This window comes from Ambystoma mexicanum, chromosome 8 (assembly GCF_040938575.1).
Source record: "Ambystoma mexicanum isolate Mex_15411 chromosome 8, UKY_AmexF1_1, whole genome shotgun sequence".
In the NCBI taxonomy this organism is placed as follows: domain Eukaryota; kingdom Metazoa; phylum Chordata; class Amphibia; order Caudata; family Ambystomatidae; genus Ambystoma; species Ambystoma mexicanum.
The window spans coordinates 464,068,186-464,087,885 of NC_090929.1; the positions used below are offsets into that span (position 1 = coordinate 464,068,186).

A 19,700-nucleotide genomic window follows, 5' to 3' on the forward strand; every position below is an offset into this window, starting at 1 on the left:
TGTTACTGGTGCAATGGGAAGAGGCAGAGGAGCAGGTGGAGGAACAACAACCGGAGGAATAGGAACAACAGGTTGAGCAGGAAGAGCAGGAATAACAGCAGGAAGAGGTACAGCAGGAGGAAGAGGAACATACGGAGGTGGTGCAGAGGCACCAGGCCTTCGTTCATTTAACAATTTGTCGATAAACTCATCAGAAACATGAAGATCTTTAGAAGGATAGATTTTCTGAATACCGAGTGAGAAAGCCCTGTCCATATTCCTAACCGACTCAGACTGTTTGTCCTGATCATATAACAACGCCTTTACAGCATTTGTTTTATGACGGCACACATGTTTTTCCCTACTTTTAAGCTGCTGCAACGCTTCTCTTTTCCAATTTTGCAAAACATCAAATGCTGCAGGTCTGGCCTTGTTTTCTAACAAGACTGACTCTAAATATTCAATACGAGGGATCTCAAAACTACCATTGACTGGCCACTGAAGTTCGGAGGCATGTCTGGTTTGTCTGTGCCAAATTTTATTAAATACTACACTTCCAATGCCATGCTTACAGTACATAGTACATGCCGGTGACCCCTCCTGTGGTGCCGGACGGCTAAATTCCAAAGATTGTCTATGGCTGCGGAATAATGCCCTAAAGCAGCTAGACAATTTCCCAGGCATTTCTCAAATACTCGGTGTTACCTGGTCAATAATTGTGTCTGCAGATACAATGCGCCAAATTCAAATTGTCAGGGTTGAATTAAGAGTCGGGTAACGACTCACCTGACCAAACCTAAGCAGGACCGATCGGTTTACAAAGGACTTACCTAAAGAATTTTACCTTGTGTATGGTGATTTCGGCAAATCTGCCCACCTCAAAAAATTGACCCTCGTCAAGATGCTGTCTCAGACTACACGGCTATCTTCCAGGGAACGGATCGTGCAGCGCTGTTGAGGTGTCGCGTCTCGTTCAGTCGGGCCCGTTATGTCACACCGTCCGATCCCGGTCCGATAGCGTGCGTCAACCTTCAATAATCCGGCATCAATCTTGAGGGTCCCTATTCCGGGCGCCAACTGTGAAAACAAGGAAATAATATGAGGTAGGGTAACCAAAAAGGAAACACACCAAACACAGGTTACAAAGGAACATACAAAGTACTTTATTTTATACTGAATCCAGTTACAAAAGAACAGAACAAAATTCAGATAGCTATCGACCATCAGTACAACACAGCGAACTCCGGCGTGGTTCAGTGTGCTCAGTGAGTGCAATTATTCATTGAAACAGTCAGGCTTTTATACATTTCTCCAGCCTGTTGTCCAGCCTTTCTTCAGGTTAACCATTCCATAAATAAGTTACTGCTCTAGGGTCCCTTGCCAGGTCAAATCTAGTTCATCTTAGGTTTATACATTAACAAGAAGAAATGGTAATAATGTATGCTCTAGGCCTAACATTACAATGCAGGACTTAATTTATACAATATAGTTAAGCAGGTGTTCTCATTCAATTATAGATCAGTTTTGGTGATACAGGTAATCCATTGCACACAGGTCAACAGAAGGACAAGGTCTCAGCTCATGACCCTAACAAGTGGCCTGCAGGCAAGTTATACATTAGCTGTACAGAGGTCATGACAATCAAGTTCTGTTCTGAATAACATAGGCTACCATTTTAGCTCATATGGTGACTTTATAGAGCAAGAAAACCTAAAATGGCGGCTTGACCCAAAATGACAGTTTACATGGTTTCTAAGGTCAGGACCTTGCAATGCAAGTTTATTCACATGTAGTTTATAAGCAGCTTGTTAGCAGCTTGGCGTAGGCCAATATACATATATTCATAGCAATAGGAGGCACAATATAATTTCCCGTTTGACACTGATTTTCCACATGTTGGCTATAAAACTAATTTCATGTCATGTTCCTGCTGCCCTGCAATTTGCATCTAGTCACCAGTGGCATTGGCAGTTTTTGGTCTCATGGGGTGACGGGGGTGGGAGGCAGCTCCTGATGAGGCACCATGATTATAAATACAGTCAGCTAAGGCTGGTGAATATTTTCAAAGTAGGACCTAAATATGTCCCTAAATTAGTATGCGCGACCGAGCATATTGAGGTATCTCAAGAAAATATTCGAGGACGCAGGGATTCTTCCTCTAGAAAATGTTGAAAATAATGTGCTGATATTTTACAGCACCATTGTTGAGGAATGTGGTGTAAAATGTTATGCAATTTACAATTAGTTCTCTGGGGTAACGCCTACAAAAATCCAGTAAATGCCATGTCACCAACAGTACACCAGAGGATTTTACAAATTTGTAATGAGTCAGTGCTCACAATCTGTCCATGCCAGTAATACTGATGAATGTAAATCTCTTACCGGAGTCTGCAATCAGCCTGTCTATGCCAGTATTGATCAGTGTAAATCACCTGCATGCGATAGCTACCACAATTGGTCCATACTAATCACTATAAATCTCCTGCAGGAGGCTATGATCACAATATGTGCTAATGTTTACTGTAAACCACCTGCATGGGGCTGCGTCCACAATCTATCTGTGCCAGTAATAATGGTCACTGTAAATCTCTTGCATGAGGCTGTGGCCACAATCTGTCTATGCCAGTAATATTGATGAATGTAAATCTCTTGCCCGAGTATGCGATCAGTCTGTCTGTGCCAGTAATAATGATCGATGTAAATCACCTGCATGAGGCAGCCGCGACAATTGGTCCATGCTAATAATAATTAACAGTATAAAACACTTGCAAGAGGCTATGGACACCATCCATGCTGCTAGTAATGTTCACTGTAAACCACGTGCATGGGGCTGCGTCCACAATCTATCTGTTCTAGTAATAATGGTCAATGTAAATCTCTTGCATGAGGATGTGGCCACAATCTGTCTATGCAAGTAATGTTCACTGTAAATCATTTGCATGGGACTCGGCCTGAGCCCACAATCGAAACAAACATTGATATTGCCCCAAATCATACAAAAACATGCATGTGTTGCCTATATGCTTACAGACACATACACTGGAACTAACATGCACACAATACAAATCTACAGACTCACTCAACTCTTGCACGCACACACACACAAAAATGCATGCATAGATTGCACGCAAAACACTTATTTAGGTTTCTTGCCCTGCAGCAAATCTTCTCTTCAGGTAGAGGAGGTAGCTGGCACCAGACACACATGAATACAGGAAGTGTCAGTGCACCCCAGAAGGCCTACAACACATGACGCTTGCCAGCACCGCTGATCAAGGCGGTTATTGCTTGGCAATCTGGGGGCAAAGTGTGCACGCCGCACCACACACTCTGCCACACACACTTTTGTTAAAAAAATAAAGATCACAATGCGAGTGGCAAGCTCCAACCTTGCTGGGGGATGAACCTGGAAGTGTGGGGGTTGGGGGGAATACTGCTCTCCCTCCCTTGCTCAACCACTGCTGATCACTCCAATTGACCAGGGTTGGCTTATTGTCCTCCATTTGACCCATGTGACTTATTTCCCCTGGAGCTGCCATGTCATGCCCCCCACCTCCTTATTAGTCCCATGTCACACCCCTTGCCACCTAGAGCGTGGACATTGTTCCATGCCAGTCCTGCCCCTTTGCTCCATGATTTTACCCATATCCTCCATTGTCCCTACAACTGCCCCTTGTCAGACTTACTGCCCCCTGAACTGGCCAATGCTTTGTTGCCCCGACCCCTTTCGTTATGCCATTCCCCATACACATAGCCATAGATATGTTTTTATATTTTAAACTTAAATATGTCAGCAGCTCATACTCTCATCTGCACAGCAGCTCCAGCCTCTGTTCGTGTGGTGTCACAAAACAGGAACCTCTGCTAGAGGTGTCAGTCGTTGCCTCTCTTACTGAGTCTCTCCAAAGCTGTGCACTACAGATGATTCAGGGGAGCTGGGCCCACAACCCTGGGCATGTGTTCTGTACTGTTGGCCATGCTATTCAGTATCACAGTGTAGAGAAGCAGGTGGACAAGTCATCCCTAGCTCCCGCTCCATCATATTAGAACAGCAGGAGAAGAGCCCTATGTGGGACACCAGGTATCATCCCAATACCTCATTGAGTGTATGAGAGATAATATGCACTCAGACAACCATATTGGATGTACCCTCACACTGAGAGGGTGAGAGGATGTCTGCACACACCATTAGACATCATAGAGCTTTACATGAAATATAACAAGGGCAGAATGACGTCATGGAGGAAAGCTACTGAGACGCTATGTGCGATATGCAAATACTTAAAGAATGAAGATGCAACTGAAGTAACAAGAGAAACATGTAATCAAGATAGGAAGAAATCATTTATGTAAAGAAGATAAAGTAACCTGTTGACAAGAAGTGTATATATGCAGAAACGCAAGGTAGACGAGACAAATAGAAGCTTGTTGCAGAGGAAACCATAACATGGCTAGAGAGGCCATGATGGAAAGATGGATGCCTGACTCGTTTTGAAACCATTCAAGCTACCTCAGACAGACCAGGGCTGCAGTCAGGAGATGCTGGAAAAAATAGCTGTGTGTGAGGAATAAAGAGGAGTGTATTGGCTGGGGATCAAGGATGCTACTTCAAGGTATAATTGCAACGCACAAGGGCAGTCAACAGGACAAGCCATATACGTAAGACCTATTTCTCTTGGATTAAGGAAAGAAGAAAACGTCTGCAAGAGCCAAGTATTAAACAATTAAAGATGCAGAAAACCTATGCAAGATGAAGTGAGCAAGTTTCCAGAGGCCAAGAAGGGTAATGACACCCAGATCAATTGAATCAAATAGCACTAAAAAGGTTGAAATGGACACATTTCTGGTCTCCTCACACATGATTCAGATGTCAAACACAAGGGCTATTCATTAAGTCCAAACAAAGATAATGATGTGCCTACACTCCCTTGGATGTCTTAGAGCAGGCTTCAAGGTCGACTGCAAAGGAGAAGCCTTGGCTTGGGGCCGGACCGTTGAGAGATGATGGACTAATTGGGAAAGTGGGGAGTAGTCTGACATTTCTCTCGGCAGTTTCAGTTTTTACTTGCGTGCTGCTAATGAGCCGAAAGTCCAAGGTTGGGAAAGCATGCCAATAAATCGGAGGGTCTATGTTGTATAAGCAACCCACTGCCATTGTTCCGCTATAATCAATATTATACGTATTTAGAGGTAGTTCAAGGCGTGCCCACCAGATTAGGGGCATCCAGTAATATTGTTAGTACTTACACAATATATATGTATATATGTTCCCTTAACCAATCCCTCCCTTCAATAGGTTTTACAGTTTTCCACATAGGATGATGTCATAGATGATGCATATCGAGGTATAACAATTTTGTATAATCAAAACTTGTTGCGAATGCGTGAATGGCTTTTTTTTCGCCAGATTGCCCTACTTTATTTCTTGCTAATAATAAAGTAGTACTTTGCCATATGACTCAGTCGGTTATTTGGGTCCGAGATCGTTATTGGTAATTCCATGTAGCACATGAGACTCTTTAAGGTGCTAGATCACAACACTGTGCCTGCGAGTGCAGTGGCCGTGCAGGCAGTGGATGGGCTGGATTCATGCCCCACCACAATTGTGAGATTATGGGCATACACACACTGGCGCTAGTCTGAAGACTGCTCCACTGTGCCAGTTTGAGAGCTGAGCAGTTCAATAGCTCTCCAGGCGACTTCAGTGCTTTTCTTTTCACCCCTGGCATTCTCCATAATGTGTGGTTGGAAAATAACCATTATGGGCCACCACTGGGCATGTTGGTTGATCTAGTTGGTCAGTTAGTAGCTGTGACAGAATTTCATCTGTGAGGGCTGGAAGCATAAACTATTTAGATTTGTAAGGCTAAAATGATGCAGGTAATTGTGTTTCTCAACAGAGTGCCTGCTAATCAGACCCGCCTTTCACAATGCTCCATACCAAAAACATAGTGCACCCATGTATCTTTGCAGGGGCAGTTTCCCGACATCCCCCAGCGATGACCCTGCAGTGGCAGCATGGCAGGTTGAAAGGTCACATAGGCATTCCTGTACACAGCTACTGGAACAAAAAGTTCCAACAGCCAGAGTTGGCATTTGAACCATCTGCACCTCTGGGTAAAATCCTTATAATTATTACCCCTGCAGCCTGATGGCTCGTTAAAATCTAAATGAGTCATGTGCCATTATGGCATGGTGACTACTGGGATTACACAATTATATAACCACAAACATTGGATGTGATTATTGTGATCTTGGTGAGCAAAGATTCATTCATGGCAGGGCCCAGGTGTACCCACAACAACCAAGTAGGGCCTAGCTCAGGACCTTTCTTCTTTTATCCCTGCCGCACAACCTAGGAGAGGCAACACCTTTGTCCAGGGAACTGGAACCCTCCCTGGGCTGTCCCATGGGAACAGGTGCTTCAAAGACCGTCCTACCATGAATATGGCTCTTAGGCACCAAGGTGCTGATAAGTGGAGTCCTTTTGAGGCAGGCAGACCGAACAACAGGGCAGAGTAATAGCCCAGAGAAGAGATTCAGACCACATCAGTGTCTGACAATCTTGGATTTGGTAGGGCTCCCCAAACCTCCTCTTACCCTCCCCACTTCCTAGCAAAGGACACTTGTTACATCAGCCAAGATTTGACCCTTGATAACGGGCTTGCTCTTGACCAATCCACTGTAACAGTTTTCCTACATAAAGGGGAGGTGGACCCTCCCTTTAGTTGATTCATATTTTGACTTCCAAGTCAAAAGGATTCATCTAGACATCTGTTGACAGTATAGTGTATTCCAAAGTCCTCTGCCATAGAGATGAAGACAGAAGGCTCCAAGAGGACAGCTCTTCTCAACAATCATCCCAAGGACACATTTGGGGTGAAACCGTTGCATGGACACTGCCCACTGCAACTGAGGCCTTCGTACCCAGGAAACTGCCACTGGAGGTGACATCCTTAAAAAGTGCCCTCTACAAACCTTCCTTATTGGGAAGGATAGACGAAAGGACTTGGCCTTGCTCTGCACTGAATCTCCGAACAACCCACAAGTCCAGGGACAGCCATGGGTGCTGGTTCATTTCTCAGTCTGCTTGTCGGCTACACCAACCCGGATATATCCTGCCTGTCTCAAGCTTCTTTGTGCCACGTGCTGTTACTGCTTGCACCACACTGCATGGTGGACCCAGTCGACCAGCTGACCAGCCCGACTCCACATCACCACCTCGGAAATCTCCTAAAAACCTAGCCTAGTGCTGTTGAGCCCTACAAACAAGAGTTCATGATATGTAAAGTGGTCTTGTCTCCCTGGCCTGCCTTACAGGCCCCTAGTGACTTGTAAGAGTCCACTCTCTACCTTTTAGAAGACGCTTCATTGAACTTAACCATTGGCTGCTGAAATCCTTGGCTGTCTGCCTGCCCCCTGTCTTCAAACCGAGAGAGCCCCTTTATTCCAAGCCTGCATGCTCCGAGTTGTCCTTCACAAAGGTGCAAATTAGTGTTTTTATTAGTTGTGTGTATTTTTAGTCTAACGTCAACTATCGTTATAGAACTTTGACTGGGCATTCATTTTGTTTTGGCATCACTGTACTGTTGTTGTTTGGGATGCTACTGTGTTAGCTCACACACCTCATGAAGAGTGTAGCCTGGCCCTCAGCCTGTGCTGCCAAAAGAGGCAAAGCTGGTATGCCTGTCAGGGACTGCCTGTTTCACCTTTTAAGATTGTGGGCACTGCTTGTTTACTTTTAGTGTGGGGCTGAGTAAGCGCTTTAGCCACTAATCCTCCTTGTACCCTTCAAGAGCGATAGTCATTTTTTCACACCAGCGCATTGTTTGTTTGATTTATTTATTTATTGGCCTGGTGCGCTGGTTCTTTATAGTGTGGATGGCTTGATGAATGATAAACGCATGTATACATTGTTTGGAAGAGGCCACGGTCACCTCCTGGGTGGGGGAGTACACAGATTTGAAGCACCGGCAGAATACTGGTTCTCAGTGTAACCAGTTTCCAGTTTTGCAGCTAGCGATGGTCTTACCATGCTACATTTTGTATATATGCGAGAGACTTTAAGAACTCTGAGTATTGTTATCCCCGTGAATGTGACTTTCCTGGTTTCATATGTAAAGATTTTACAATGGCTCTCTCTGGCACTCCGTCAGACGGGTGGCTCCTCTCTCTTGCTGGGGAAGGAGGTGGGTGGCGAGGAGAAAGATGATCAGATCTACAGCTAAGCAAAATGAAAGCAACAGGAGTGGATTCCTTCCTCTCGGATCGATGCTAGGTGGTCTCCTTCTCCCCGTTTCACTCTAGCACCTAGAGTGTAGGATGCCACAAGGCTCGGCTTAGTCAGCTTTTCTAATGAATGAGTTATTGTGTACCCGGCATCCATGCCCAGTTGATCACTACCTTTGGTCCATCAGTGGAACATTTTTCCAGTCACACACAATTGATCTTCAAACTTAGCTTAGATAGTGCCAATCAGGCAGGCAGCCCTACAAGGTCACCTTCTGGATGTCAACCATTTCATTTGCGAAAACAGCCTGAAAATGACCCGTAACAAAGTGTAGATTGTGGTGATGGCTAAACCTGTGACGCCCAGGCCATTGGAGCCTCTGGCTCTCTGGGCTAGGGGCTTGTCCTCCAGCATCACCAGTGGTTAGCATTCACGGGGTACTGGTTTTTGAAGAATTCGCAGACCCACCCCATCGAGGAGGCTTTGTTTTTTTTTTTCATTTAAATTAATAACCTTAAAAATGCAGAAATGTTTATTTCCATATTTGACTTTCCCATGTAGTGATGGTTCTTATCTTGCCTCATCTAGGCTATGTTGATAAGGCCTTCCCAGGGATTGCTAGCCACCACCTTGGTCCTCTCCAGAGGGTGCTCAATGTGGCTTCCGGCTTCCTTCAGTTCAAACATGCAGCCCTGCGACTGCCTGTGGACTGTAGAGACTCTGGGTCTAATTCACAGAAGCATTTTATAATGGCAAAACCCCATTGGAAAACGCTTTGTGAATCAGGGCCTCTGTATGGCACAAAAAGCAATCTCTGGCACTCGGCCCCTTTGTACAGGATAAATACAGGTGATATGTGCCCCTGCGTCCTATAAGATCAGCGTGGGTGCTGTCTCTCTTAATGGGTGTTGGAGGCCGTCCCTTCTCTGCAGCCTGCCTTTGGAGCTCTCTGCCACTTCACGTTCGGACCCCTTTTGCGCTAGGAAACCTGTACTTCCTGATCTGTAGGGTAATGCTTGGTAGAATTGTATGTCAGCTCACATGAGTGTCTGGAGGTTACTTCGGCTTTGTGACCTCACTTGGCAAGATCTCTTATGAGCACACAGGGGGAAGGTGGCAGTGTATCCGGGTGGAACCCTAGAGTAACCACCTGCATCCTCTCGGTCACCCAAGCACCTGGCTAGCTGTTATTTTTTGGGATGCCCCCATTCTCCTAGCCCCACCCCTATCCTCTTCCCACCAGGCACTTCCTTTTCGGGCAGAATCCAGAGGGTGGCCCCTTTGACGTTTGCCACAGAAATATTTTGTGCTGACCCTAACGAGTACTGTGACTCTTCATAGTGGACTTTGCTCTGTGATATGGTCCTCTCTCTGCCCGCTCATTCCTTTCAAGCTTTTGCATCCCTTCGTGCCCGGCTGGGCTACACTTTCCTGTATCATGACTGGGGCCAAGGAGAGGGATGGGGTCTCGAGATGTGCAAATTGCATGTGGGGGATGTACTTCCTGTCTCAGGAATGTGCTTGGGGGGGGGGGGGGGGTTTGCTTTGTCTCCCTGGCCCTCAAGTTTCAATATGGTCGACTTGCATGCACATTGAAAGTGGGGAATGCGGTGTGGTGGCTTCATCCTGGCCCGGGGTACTGCTGCTCACTTGGTGTGACTTGTGTTATGAGCAGAGGCAGCTGGTGCTTTTTTTTTTATTTTTTATTGGGGGTAGGGAGTAAATGTTTCCCCGCCAAATATGCAGGAGCGATCGAGCATAGTGAGGGATTTTGAAACAATCAAGCAGGGTTCAGGGCGGTTCTCTCCCCCTCTAAGATTTTTGAAATAATGGAGTGAAAATCATGCATGTTCAGCATGCTTGTGCACTGTGAACAATTGTGTAGGAAAAACAATTTGCAGTTGGTTTTGTGAAAATATCCAATAGATGAAAATCACCAAAATTGCGCATGCACATTTTTTCCAACTCATTTTCATGATGCCTTTGCCCATAATATATAAAAGCATTAAAACATGTTCATGCTGGCTGTCCTCATACATGTCCATGGAGGCTCAACACATATGCCAGTATTCCCATATAATAACATACCCCTGTTGGCTTTAACAGTACACATTTCCATGCCACAGTAAGAAAACATGTCCAGGTTGGCTGCACCAATGTAGGCCAGTCCCGCCAGGTAATAACAACATGCGCGTGTTGCAGCTAGGGGAGCGCTTGCATGTTTTCACTGTGCTGGCTTGACTGGTCCATAATGATGATTGGATCAGTGCGCATCAACTATTATGGAGGAGCCGCCCCTTGCTTTGAGTGATTCTAGCCCGATCAGTCTTACTGCTGTTTGCTGCCTATATAAACGGCCTACCCTGCTCAACCCGTCATGTGGTTTGACAAACGCTCCTGTCAAAAGATGTGGTGTGCATTGGACTGTAATCCTTTTTTTTAATTTATTTTTTAACATAGCTTAACTCGTTCTTGAACTTTTTCTTCTCTTGCAGAAACAATCACACACAGCAGCCAGGTCGCAACAACAGTGGCAGCCACGACCACACCTCCCATCGGCCAGCTCATCCCCACCACAATCAACCCTACCACAGAAGACCCAGAGGAGGACTCAAGGGTGGCAAATGAACTTCAATTAGAGACTACTCCCACCCCGAGGAGCACGAGACGGAAGAGCACTGCCCACCCAGCCACACACTCTTGGGTGCCAGGCATCCAGCAAACTAAGGTCACCCCGCTCCTGACAGCCCCCATTGTTGTGCCCACCTCGCAGCTACCGTTGTCTGGATCTGGTAGCTCTGGGGGAAGCGGGGATGAGGAGGTAGATGCCAGCGGAGACGAGGAAGCAAGTGGATCAGATTCAATGGGTAAATTATGTGACAGTGTTGGTCGTCACCACTGCTCTGTGTATGCGTCTCCACCACACATTGGGAGGACCTCCATGGTAAAAAGAAAAAAAAATTACCTGCTACGTTTCCCTCCCAACTCCTGACCAATGGCCTCATATGGTGGACTATTGCACTTAAGAGCATATTGGTGGAAGAGAGGGGCTATTTTCGGAAATCTCTATAAAAACAGATCAGAGTATGCATTAGAAAAAAAGAACTCTGGAAATCAGCCACTCACCTGCCATTGTAATCTATGGTCTTGGTGTAGTCTTCTACCATGGTGCTTGTTCCTCTCGTGCTATGTCCTCTCAAGGAAAGATTGGCCTTGCCCCTAATCTGGCACCATCCCCAGTGATTCACCACTTAGTTCCAATATCTCCCAGGTAGTCTCTTGCCAATGCCAATCACCTTACTGGCGGCACCCAAATCTCTACCTACAGGCTTCGCAGTCACGATGACAATGTAAATGCCTTTAGTGCTTGGCCATATTTAGTGTTACAGCAGGAGGTGCCAGCCGGTCACCATCCAGATGTTTTGGCCTAAAACTGTTGGGGGGGAAGCAGGGGAGAGTGCACGTGGAGGGAGGGGCTGTAAATTGGCCACCCACCCCTCCCCCAGTGGCACACCACACAAGAGTAATAGGACCAGAGCAGTCAAGTTTCCCATGGCCATGCGTGAGAAGGGCAGCCGGTCCTGTGTTTTACCTTTGAATGTTGTGGCTGGAATTCTTATGAAAACCAGGGTGACGAGCCTCCTCGCACATGTGAGGTCTGTGAAAATGCATGTTTTTGCACTGGAGCACACTGTCCCCATACAGTGGTTTGATCACGGAAAGCCTAATGTTCCATCTGCTTACAGACTGGGCTGAATTTAAAGAATTATGTTGTCCCACCTTTTCTTTAACCTCTGGCCTCCATGACAGAATCTGGAGTATGAAGCATTGCACAGTCCTCTCTCTAGTCTGGAGTATGAAGCGTTGCACAGTCCTCTCTCTAGTCTGGAGTACGGAGCATTGCACAGTCCTCTCTCTAGTCTGGAGTATGAAGCATTGCACAGTCCTCTCTCTAGTCTGGAGTACGGAGCATTGCACAGTCCTCTCTCTAGTCTGGAGTATGAAGCATTGCACAGTCCTCTCTCTAGTCTGGAGTATGAAGTATTGCACAGTCCTCTCTCTAGTCTGGAGTATGAAGCATTGCACAGTCCTCTCTCTATTCTGGGGTACGAAGCATTGCACAGTCCTCTCTCTAGTATGGAGCATAAAGCATTGCACAGTCCTCTCTCTATTCTGGGGTACGAAGCATTGCATAGTCCTCTCTCTAGTCTGGAGTATGAAGCATCGCACAGTCCTCTCTCTATTCTGGAGTATGAAGCATTGCACAGTCCTCTCTCTAGTCTGGAGTATGAAGCATTGCACAGTCCTCTCTCTATTCTGGGGTACGAAGCATTGCACAGTCCTCTCTCTAGTATGGAGCATAAAGCATTGCACAGTCCTCTCTCTATTCTGGGGTACGAAGCATTGCATAGTCCTCTCTCTAGTCTGGAGTATGAAGCATCGCACAGTCCTCTCTCTATTCTGGAGTATGAAGCATTGCACAGTCCTCTCTCTAGTCTGGAGTATGAAGCATTGCACAGTCCTCCCTTTAGTCTAGCTGAATTTTTAACTGTTTAACACATGGGTGTCAGACTGTCGTTCAGCAAGGGATTCTTTGGGGGGGGATTATGTATTCTGAAAATGAGTTTAGTGTCCTTTATAGATGGGCACTAAAAGTCTAATTGATAAGATTTGGGGCTACCTAGACCATGGGACCATGATGTGAAACTTGACTGTCTTTTCTCTGCTCTCTAGTGGAGGATGACCAGATTGAAGAGGAGCCGGAGGAGGAGCCAGTGACGTCAGCAGCAGCCATTGAGAGGGCCACGTGTTACAACACTCCTTTGGGCTGCTGCTCCGATGGGAAGACGGCGATGGTCGATGCTGATGGAAACAACTGCCCAAGTGAGTCAATTTCCTTCCTGCTCATGCCAGCTGTGGTCCACTGTGGGACCAGATAGCATGGAGATTTTCAGAACATACAACTCTGTTTTTTCCTAAAGTTGAATTCAGACTGATGAGAGACTTTGAATCATGTGCTCCTGTTCTTTCAGTAGAGCTGTGGTACCTGCTTCGTGGTGTTTGTACACATATTAACCCTCACTGCTTTCACAGAGCGGAAGGCTTGCAAGTGCCATTGGTTGGAGGGGCTGTGATCCACTCGTTTCTTCAGAGTGAGAAGGTGCTTGAATCCCCTACCGCCCCCCCCAACAATGGTTTGTTGAGTCGTTGACCCGCCTCAGCACTTCCCCGTCGCAAAACTTGGTGGACCCTCTACATTCCTGCATCAGTAAAGTGTGCTCTTTTTGAGTTGCGCATCGTCTTTGTTAGTTTAACGAATTCTGATAGTTTGTCATGTGTGCCTACATTGCCTCAAACTCCCTTTTTTAATGCGTGCATCGCGCTTGTGTGTGTGTTGCTGCCTGTGAGGTCGGGGGAGCCTTTGCTGTTGGTTTCTCGTTAATGCACCCATCTAGCATCTGCCATCAGCACCCCCTGTGTGTCTGTTGCTATCCTAAAATGAGAAGATATGGGGTGGGCACCACGTGTATATAATACAGTTGCTATTCTCTCATGCGCTGGTCCATGAAAACCTAGAGGCGACCTTCAGAGACAAGAAATCCAAAGCTAAAAAGATGTCTCCTGAACCAGTCCCCAGACCTGAGGTCGCCAAGGGTGTAGTAAAGACTGCTGCATAATTACACAGTTTCCCAGTTATTACATATTCAACATTATGTGATTACCACATTTTTGTGAGACATTTTTTATTCTACATTTGTCATTGCGGTCGTGTAGGGGCTCTTGCCGGTGCATTTCGGACAAACTGTTGTCCTTGAGGGCGGGCTCTGAAAACCCAAGACTGAAGACAATTGTTTTTCGAAAGATTCCTTTAAGACTAACAGAAAATACGCATTACAATATGAGCATATTAGCAGAAAATCATGAACAGAAGTGCCCCGCTGTACCTGCGATTTGGGGAAACCATGTTGCCCAAGAGATTGAGCACATGAGGAGGTGTGTGTTTTAACAACCGTGTGTCACTTCTGTCCTGCAAAGTGAAGGTGCGAGGGCCCGGCTCCTCTGAATACAGGGTAACGCAGCTGGCTGAAGGCTAGCGATTAGCTTATAAACACGCTAGATCATTCACATACTCAAAAAGGCATTGATAACGCTTAGGCATGGAAGGTGTCTTAAGGGTGACCAGATTTAAAAAGTAAAAAACCGGGACACAGCGACTAACACAAAAGAAGGGCTAACTAACTCTTGAAAGTGACTGTCAAGGCACCTTCACTTAAGTAGCGTTTGGAGGAGAAGGGGGTTTAAGTGTGACTGTTCAAAGAAACACATTATAATTATTTTATCACAAACTAACACTATCTTAAATAGTAAAATCCAGCATTTCTTCTTTGTGAGATTGTGCATTCCAACCTGCCAGCTATGAAGACCTACTTAAAGAGCTTTTTAAGTAGCATTTTCTTTTCATGATTTCTTTCCTTCTTTGTGTTTTTTTTTGGCATTCTAGCTATTATGTGATTTTTAGCATGTGTCACCTGCCGGAAGCTTTTGCATGCAGGAATGTTCTCTTCCGCCCACTCCCTCCTTCTCTGCCCCTCCCCCATGGTGATATGTCCATAGTTAGTGTGCTATCTGTAGTTTTGCCTACCAGGTACTTCTGCTACTTGTTGTTTGATACCCATCTTTTATAGGGTAACTTCTTTTCGTTGGCTTGTTTTATTTATGGCTTCTTCGCTGGTATGTGTTTAACAGTGTCTTCCTCTGAGGTTGTTTGGTTTTTTCTTTCATTGCTTCTTTCTTACCTGCGAACATTTTTCAAATACCTTACCTTATTGTGTTTCACAGTGTCTTTTTTCCCTTTTACCTGTTATTATGTTTCTGTTCCATTGGTTTAGTTGTTTTGTTTTGTTCTGTATGTCTGCCTCCTGGGTGTGATCTCAATGTGAGACTCTGTGCCTCTGCTGGAGTGTGTATTGTGATCCACCCACCCCCACTTACTTTCATGGCTGTGCCCCTCGTGTGTTGTTTGCCTGCCTTGATGTTGGGAGTGCAGTTCCCTTGTCTCTGCCCTTACTGTATGTTTGTTGCTTATTTCCCTATGTGGTATTTTGTTGTCTGCTTCAGTATTTAGCATGTGGTTTCCATAGCACTGTTCTCTTATTTTGTACCTGTTTGATCCAGCATTCGTAATGTCTCCTCTTGTTGTTAATGTTTGTTCTCTTGTTACACAGCCAGCCGCAAGTACTTCCAGCCCAGAAGTCATGGGAAAATAATTTTAAAAAATCTGTTCCTGGTAAAACCTCTCCAGTCAAGACAATGACATCTGATGGCATTATTCCTACTCTGTGCTACTAACTCTCCATCACTCACAGCCATCAAACTAACTTCCACTTCTGGCACTACCCCCAAACCAGCCCCCAGACCGCTAGAAAGGGTTTGCTTTTGTCAGTGGGTTTTCAGTTTTAAATGTGTGCTTGCCTTTTCTAGTGTGTTGTGTGAATCATGGACATTGTGTTTCCACTCCCTCTTTTCTTATCCAGCAACCAAGTCGTTCCAGGGTGTCCTGTTCCTGGAAGAGGTCGAAGGTCAGGAGGTGTTCTACACTCCCGAAATGGCTGACCCAAAGTCTGAGCTCTTTGGCGAGACTGCTAGAAGCATTGAGAGTGCGGTGAGTCCAGGTGCCACAGTCTGAAGTTGCATTGAGAATCTTTCCTTTTTCAGTGTTTTCATGGCTGTTCTAGTCAATGCATGCATTATTTTGGTATCATAGCTGCTGGTCTGGTCGGCACGCTGCTTCCCAATATCTGTCGCCAAGAGCCCCCAGGAACTAGTGGCATTGTTGCATTGTTGGCAAATGTTGGAAGAAAATGCAACTCTTGCTCTGCAAAATCATTGTGTGGCTTGTGATCTTGATTAAAATGGATAGGCATCACACTTGCATACATCCATTGGTAAACTCCTTGCTGAGCCTTGTGGCGGAAAACAGGCTCTTGTCTGGGAATTGGCAACAGCGGTGCTGTGATAAATGGCTACCAGAAAGCAACATCGATTGATCCTTTGTGGAAATTGAAATGTGTGTCGGAAAGGTAAAAAAAACAAAAACGTACACCGTTTTAGCAGCATTGCAGCATGGTCTGGCTATGCAATGCGCCACTTTCTAGGTAAACCCCTATGAAATATGGGGTAGTGAATAAGCTAATAACAGTTTAACAGCTTTACAATGGGAGAGCACTTAACACAAGTGTACTTATCACCACCTGGGGCACCTGTAGTATAGTACACAGGCAGTAGGGCCCATTACACAGAATGGATAACCACGGTGAAGGACCCAGGGACATATAAACTCACCCCAGGACACAGGGGGCAGCAGCAACAAGAATCAGGATATTTAACCCCAACCCAAGACACAAGCAGCATCTCCGGTACAGGAAGCTCTAGTCTGAACTCAGCCAGCATCTCGTGCACTGGGATGTCTAACCTCAACCCAACCAAGACACGGGCAGCAATCGCCTAACGTGCAGAGAGATGCAGTCTGAACTCAGCGAGGACACAGGCAGCATCTCCGGGACAGGAAGCTCTAGTCTGAACTCAGCCAGCATCTCGTGTACACTGAGATCTAACCTCAACCCAGCCAGGACATAGGCAGCATCTCCGGGACAGGAAGCTCTAGTCTGAACTCAGCCAGCATCTCGTGTACACTGAGATCTAACCTCAACCCAACCAAGACACAGGCAGCAATCGCCTAATGTGCAGAGAGATGCAGTCTGAACTCAGCGAGGACACCGTCAACATCTCATGCACTGGGAAGTCTAACGTCAACCCAGCCAGGGCACAGGCAGCATCTCATGTACAAGGACACGGGCATAATTTCCTGTATGGGGAGGTCTAACCTACACCCAGACAGGACACAGGCTGCATTTCCTGTAATGGGAGGTCTAACCGCAACCTAGACCGGGCACTGGAAGATCAGTCTGAACCCAGCCAGGACAAAGGCAGCATCTCGTGTACAGGGCGGTATAACCGCCACCCAGCCACGACTAAGACAGAATCTTGTGTGCGTGGAGATCTAACCTCAGTCCAGCCAGGACACTGGCATCAGAATCCTTTAAGTGAGAATAAACCTCAACCATGGGACAAAGCAGCAGAACTATTAAGAAGCAGATTTAAATTCACCCCATAACACTCGCAGCAGTGATATCATTTACATTAACATTGAACCACAATTTAAGATGGCCACCAGCAATCTCTTGCCGAAGGAGTTTAAATCAAATCCGGACATCGCAGCATTGTGTTATGAGAGATTTCCCATCAATCCAGGGAAGGAATTGGGCCTGAACAAGACAGAGCTGCGCTCTGGCAAATTCTTTTTGCTGGAGCGCTGTTCCGTGTAGACCAGAGCGCCCCGCTACCTCCAAAGTTGAGGAATCTCTCTGCCCCTGACTGCCGCGAGTCTCCTGAATGCTTTGCGTTTGGAGTCTCAATGCGAGCGGTGATATGCAAGGACTTATTAAACTGCAGTGGAAAGTCGTCCTTTTCTCACCAGGACAGCCAAAACTCAAATAATGAAACAGTCCAGAGCTGTATGTGTGTCTCATGCTTTGCACACATGTTATTGTCATGGTGACTAATCTGTCAGATGAAACGAGCCTCATACAAAGTGTGCATTCATTGCATGCTCAATAGGAACGCACGTTTTAATTTCTGTTAGACATGTTTGATACATTGGTGGTCATTCTTATGTTCCCAAAATGAGTTTTTATGCAAAGAAGCAAGCAGCCTACATTCAGGGCACCCACATTATTCGACACCTAGCTGCGTCCTTCAGTCCCGCCAACACCACTGGCAATCTGCCTCCCCCACACTATGCACCCCCCTCCCCCTCATGTGCGCTCGCATGAAGTGGAGGGCTTGCCCCAGGAATATTGTCAATTTCCAGCAGTGCCTCAATTCCCAGACTAAGCCACTGACAGCAATAGCAGCATCCTATACAGAGAAATGTAACCTCGACCGTCGGCCTATGGCACCGGAAGCAGCATTGTGTACAGAGAGCTATTATGCCAAACCAAAAGTCTCAGGGACCAGCAGGCAGATTTTGTGGAGGGAGCAATCTTCCTCAGACCATGGTCTAGGTGACATTGTGCAGTATCAGTACAGGGAACACTTGATCTTTGCCCACAAGCCCTTATCAGGCATGGTCCAGCAGAGGGTGCCACCAACACCAAACTATGGTTACATTTCTATTATTTAGGTGTCTTGTATAATGCTTCATGAGGCCGGGCGACCACTTCAAAGTATGTGTCCTTGTGCATTTGGTCAACTTGGAGATTTGGGCTTGTGTGAAAAGAGGCCATTATTGTTCGATTGGTCAAATGGGTTGTTTCATTTGAAGTTGAAGGCAATCCGATAGCGTTGGGTTCTTCGATTGGTAGGGCTCAGTCCCTGGTCCAAGGGTGGGGGTAGGCCATGTACTTTCTGCTATAGGGGAAAAGCCGAGATCCAGTTTCCATACCTGCAGGAAGATGGAATGTGGAACACCACCATGCGTTCTCATGAGCCTCACACCCGCTCACGTGTGACAAAAGGACTGTTTACATGAGTGCACGGAGCAGGCAACCCCCTACTCACGCTCTAGCCATCAAATGTCCAGGAAGGCCAATGCTCAAAGGTTGGAGAGCTAGGCAGGACACATTCTTATCTCGAGCAGGTGCTCCGGTGCACAGAGGTTTAGCCTGGGCTGAGCCCCTGCAGTCTCCCAAAACCTCAACCGAGCCGGGGGTCTGCCAGGGCGCAAGCTACCCCTGACAAACCCCACAACCACTTTTGCAGCGTGCTATTACGTAGGTGGCGGATTTAGTTAGTTTCATTCATATACTCCTTGACTCCTAATGCCTGTAACGGGCTTTGTGTCAAGCAGTCTAGAAATTGTGCACCTATAGCACAGTACGCTGCAAAACTGGTTTGTCAACAGCTCTGGTTGGAATCCCCAGCACGGGATAATAAAATAATTTAAAAAAAAAAACATTTTTGTTATTGTCCCATGCTAGGGATTCGAACCCGAGTCCTGCCGATGACAAGTCACACTGTGCTATTTCGTCGGTGCTGGAATGCAGTGGTTTCATTCAATAGACTGCTTGACACATTCTATTGAATGAAATAAAATGAATTGAACACCAATGAAACAGCACAGTACAATGCAACACTGGCTTGTCACTGCAGGTCTTGGGGGGAATCCCCAGCGTGGGGCCATAAAAAAAGGGTTTTAAAAAGTAACCCAACTTCTTTTCTTTTTTATTGTCCCGTGCAGGGGACACTTCAGGCAACACCCTTCATTTAGGCTACACACCCTTGTTGCAGCCACCCTCCCACCCCCGATTTCTCACCCAACTTAAAACTCTGGGAGTAGCCATCCTGAGGGGTCCCTAGGCAGCGGTCTGAGCCCCGTGCATTGCTAGGAAGAGCGGCCTGCGTGAAGTGGTGCTGCTTGATGGACTAAGGG

General features: G+C 46.3%; 1 protein-coding gene across 7 annotated transcripts in view; it reads left to right on the forward strand.

Moving 5' to 3' along the window:
* AGRN (agrin) overlaps window positions 1-19,700 on the forward strand; it is an 835,885-nt gene that overhangs the window by 739,065 nt on the left and 77,120 nt on the right. For all 7 annotated transcript variants that reach the window (XM_069610068.1, XM_069610071.1, XM_069610069.1 and 4 more), the window contains 3 exons: window positions 10,705-11,076; window positions 12,944-13,093; window positions 15,745-15,872. In XM_069610068.1, coding sequence (XP_069466169.1) covers window positions 10,705-11,076; window positions 12,944-13,093; window positions 15,745-15,872 — 650 coding nt within the window. The remainder of the gene's footprint in view (window positions 1-10,704; window positions 11,077-12,943; window positions 13,094-15,744; window positions 15,873-19,700) is intronic.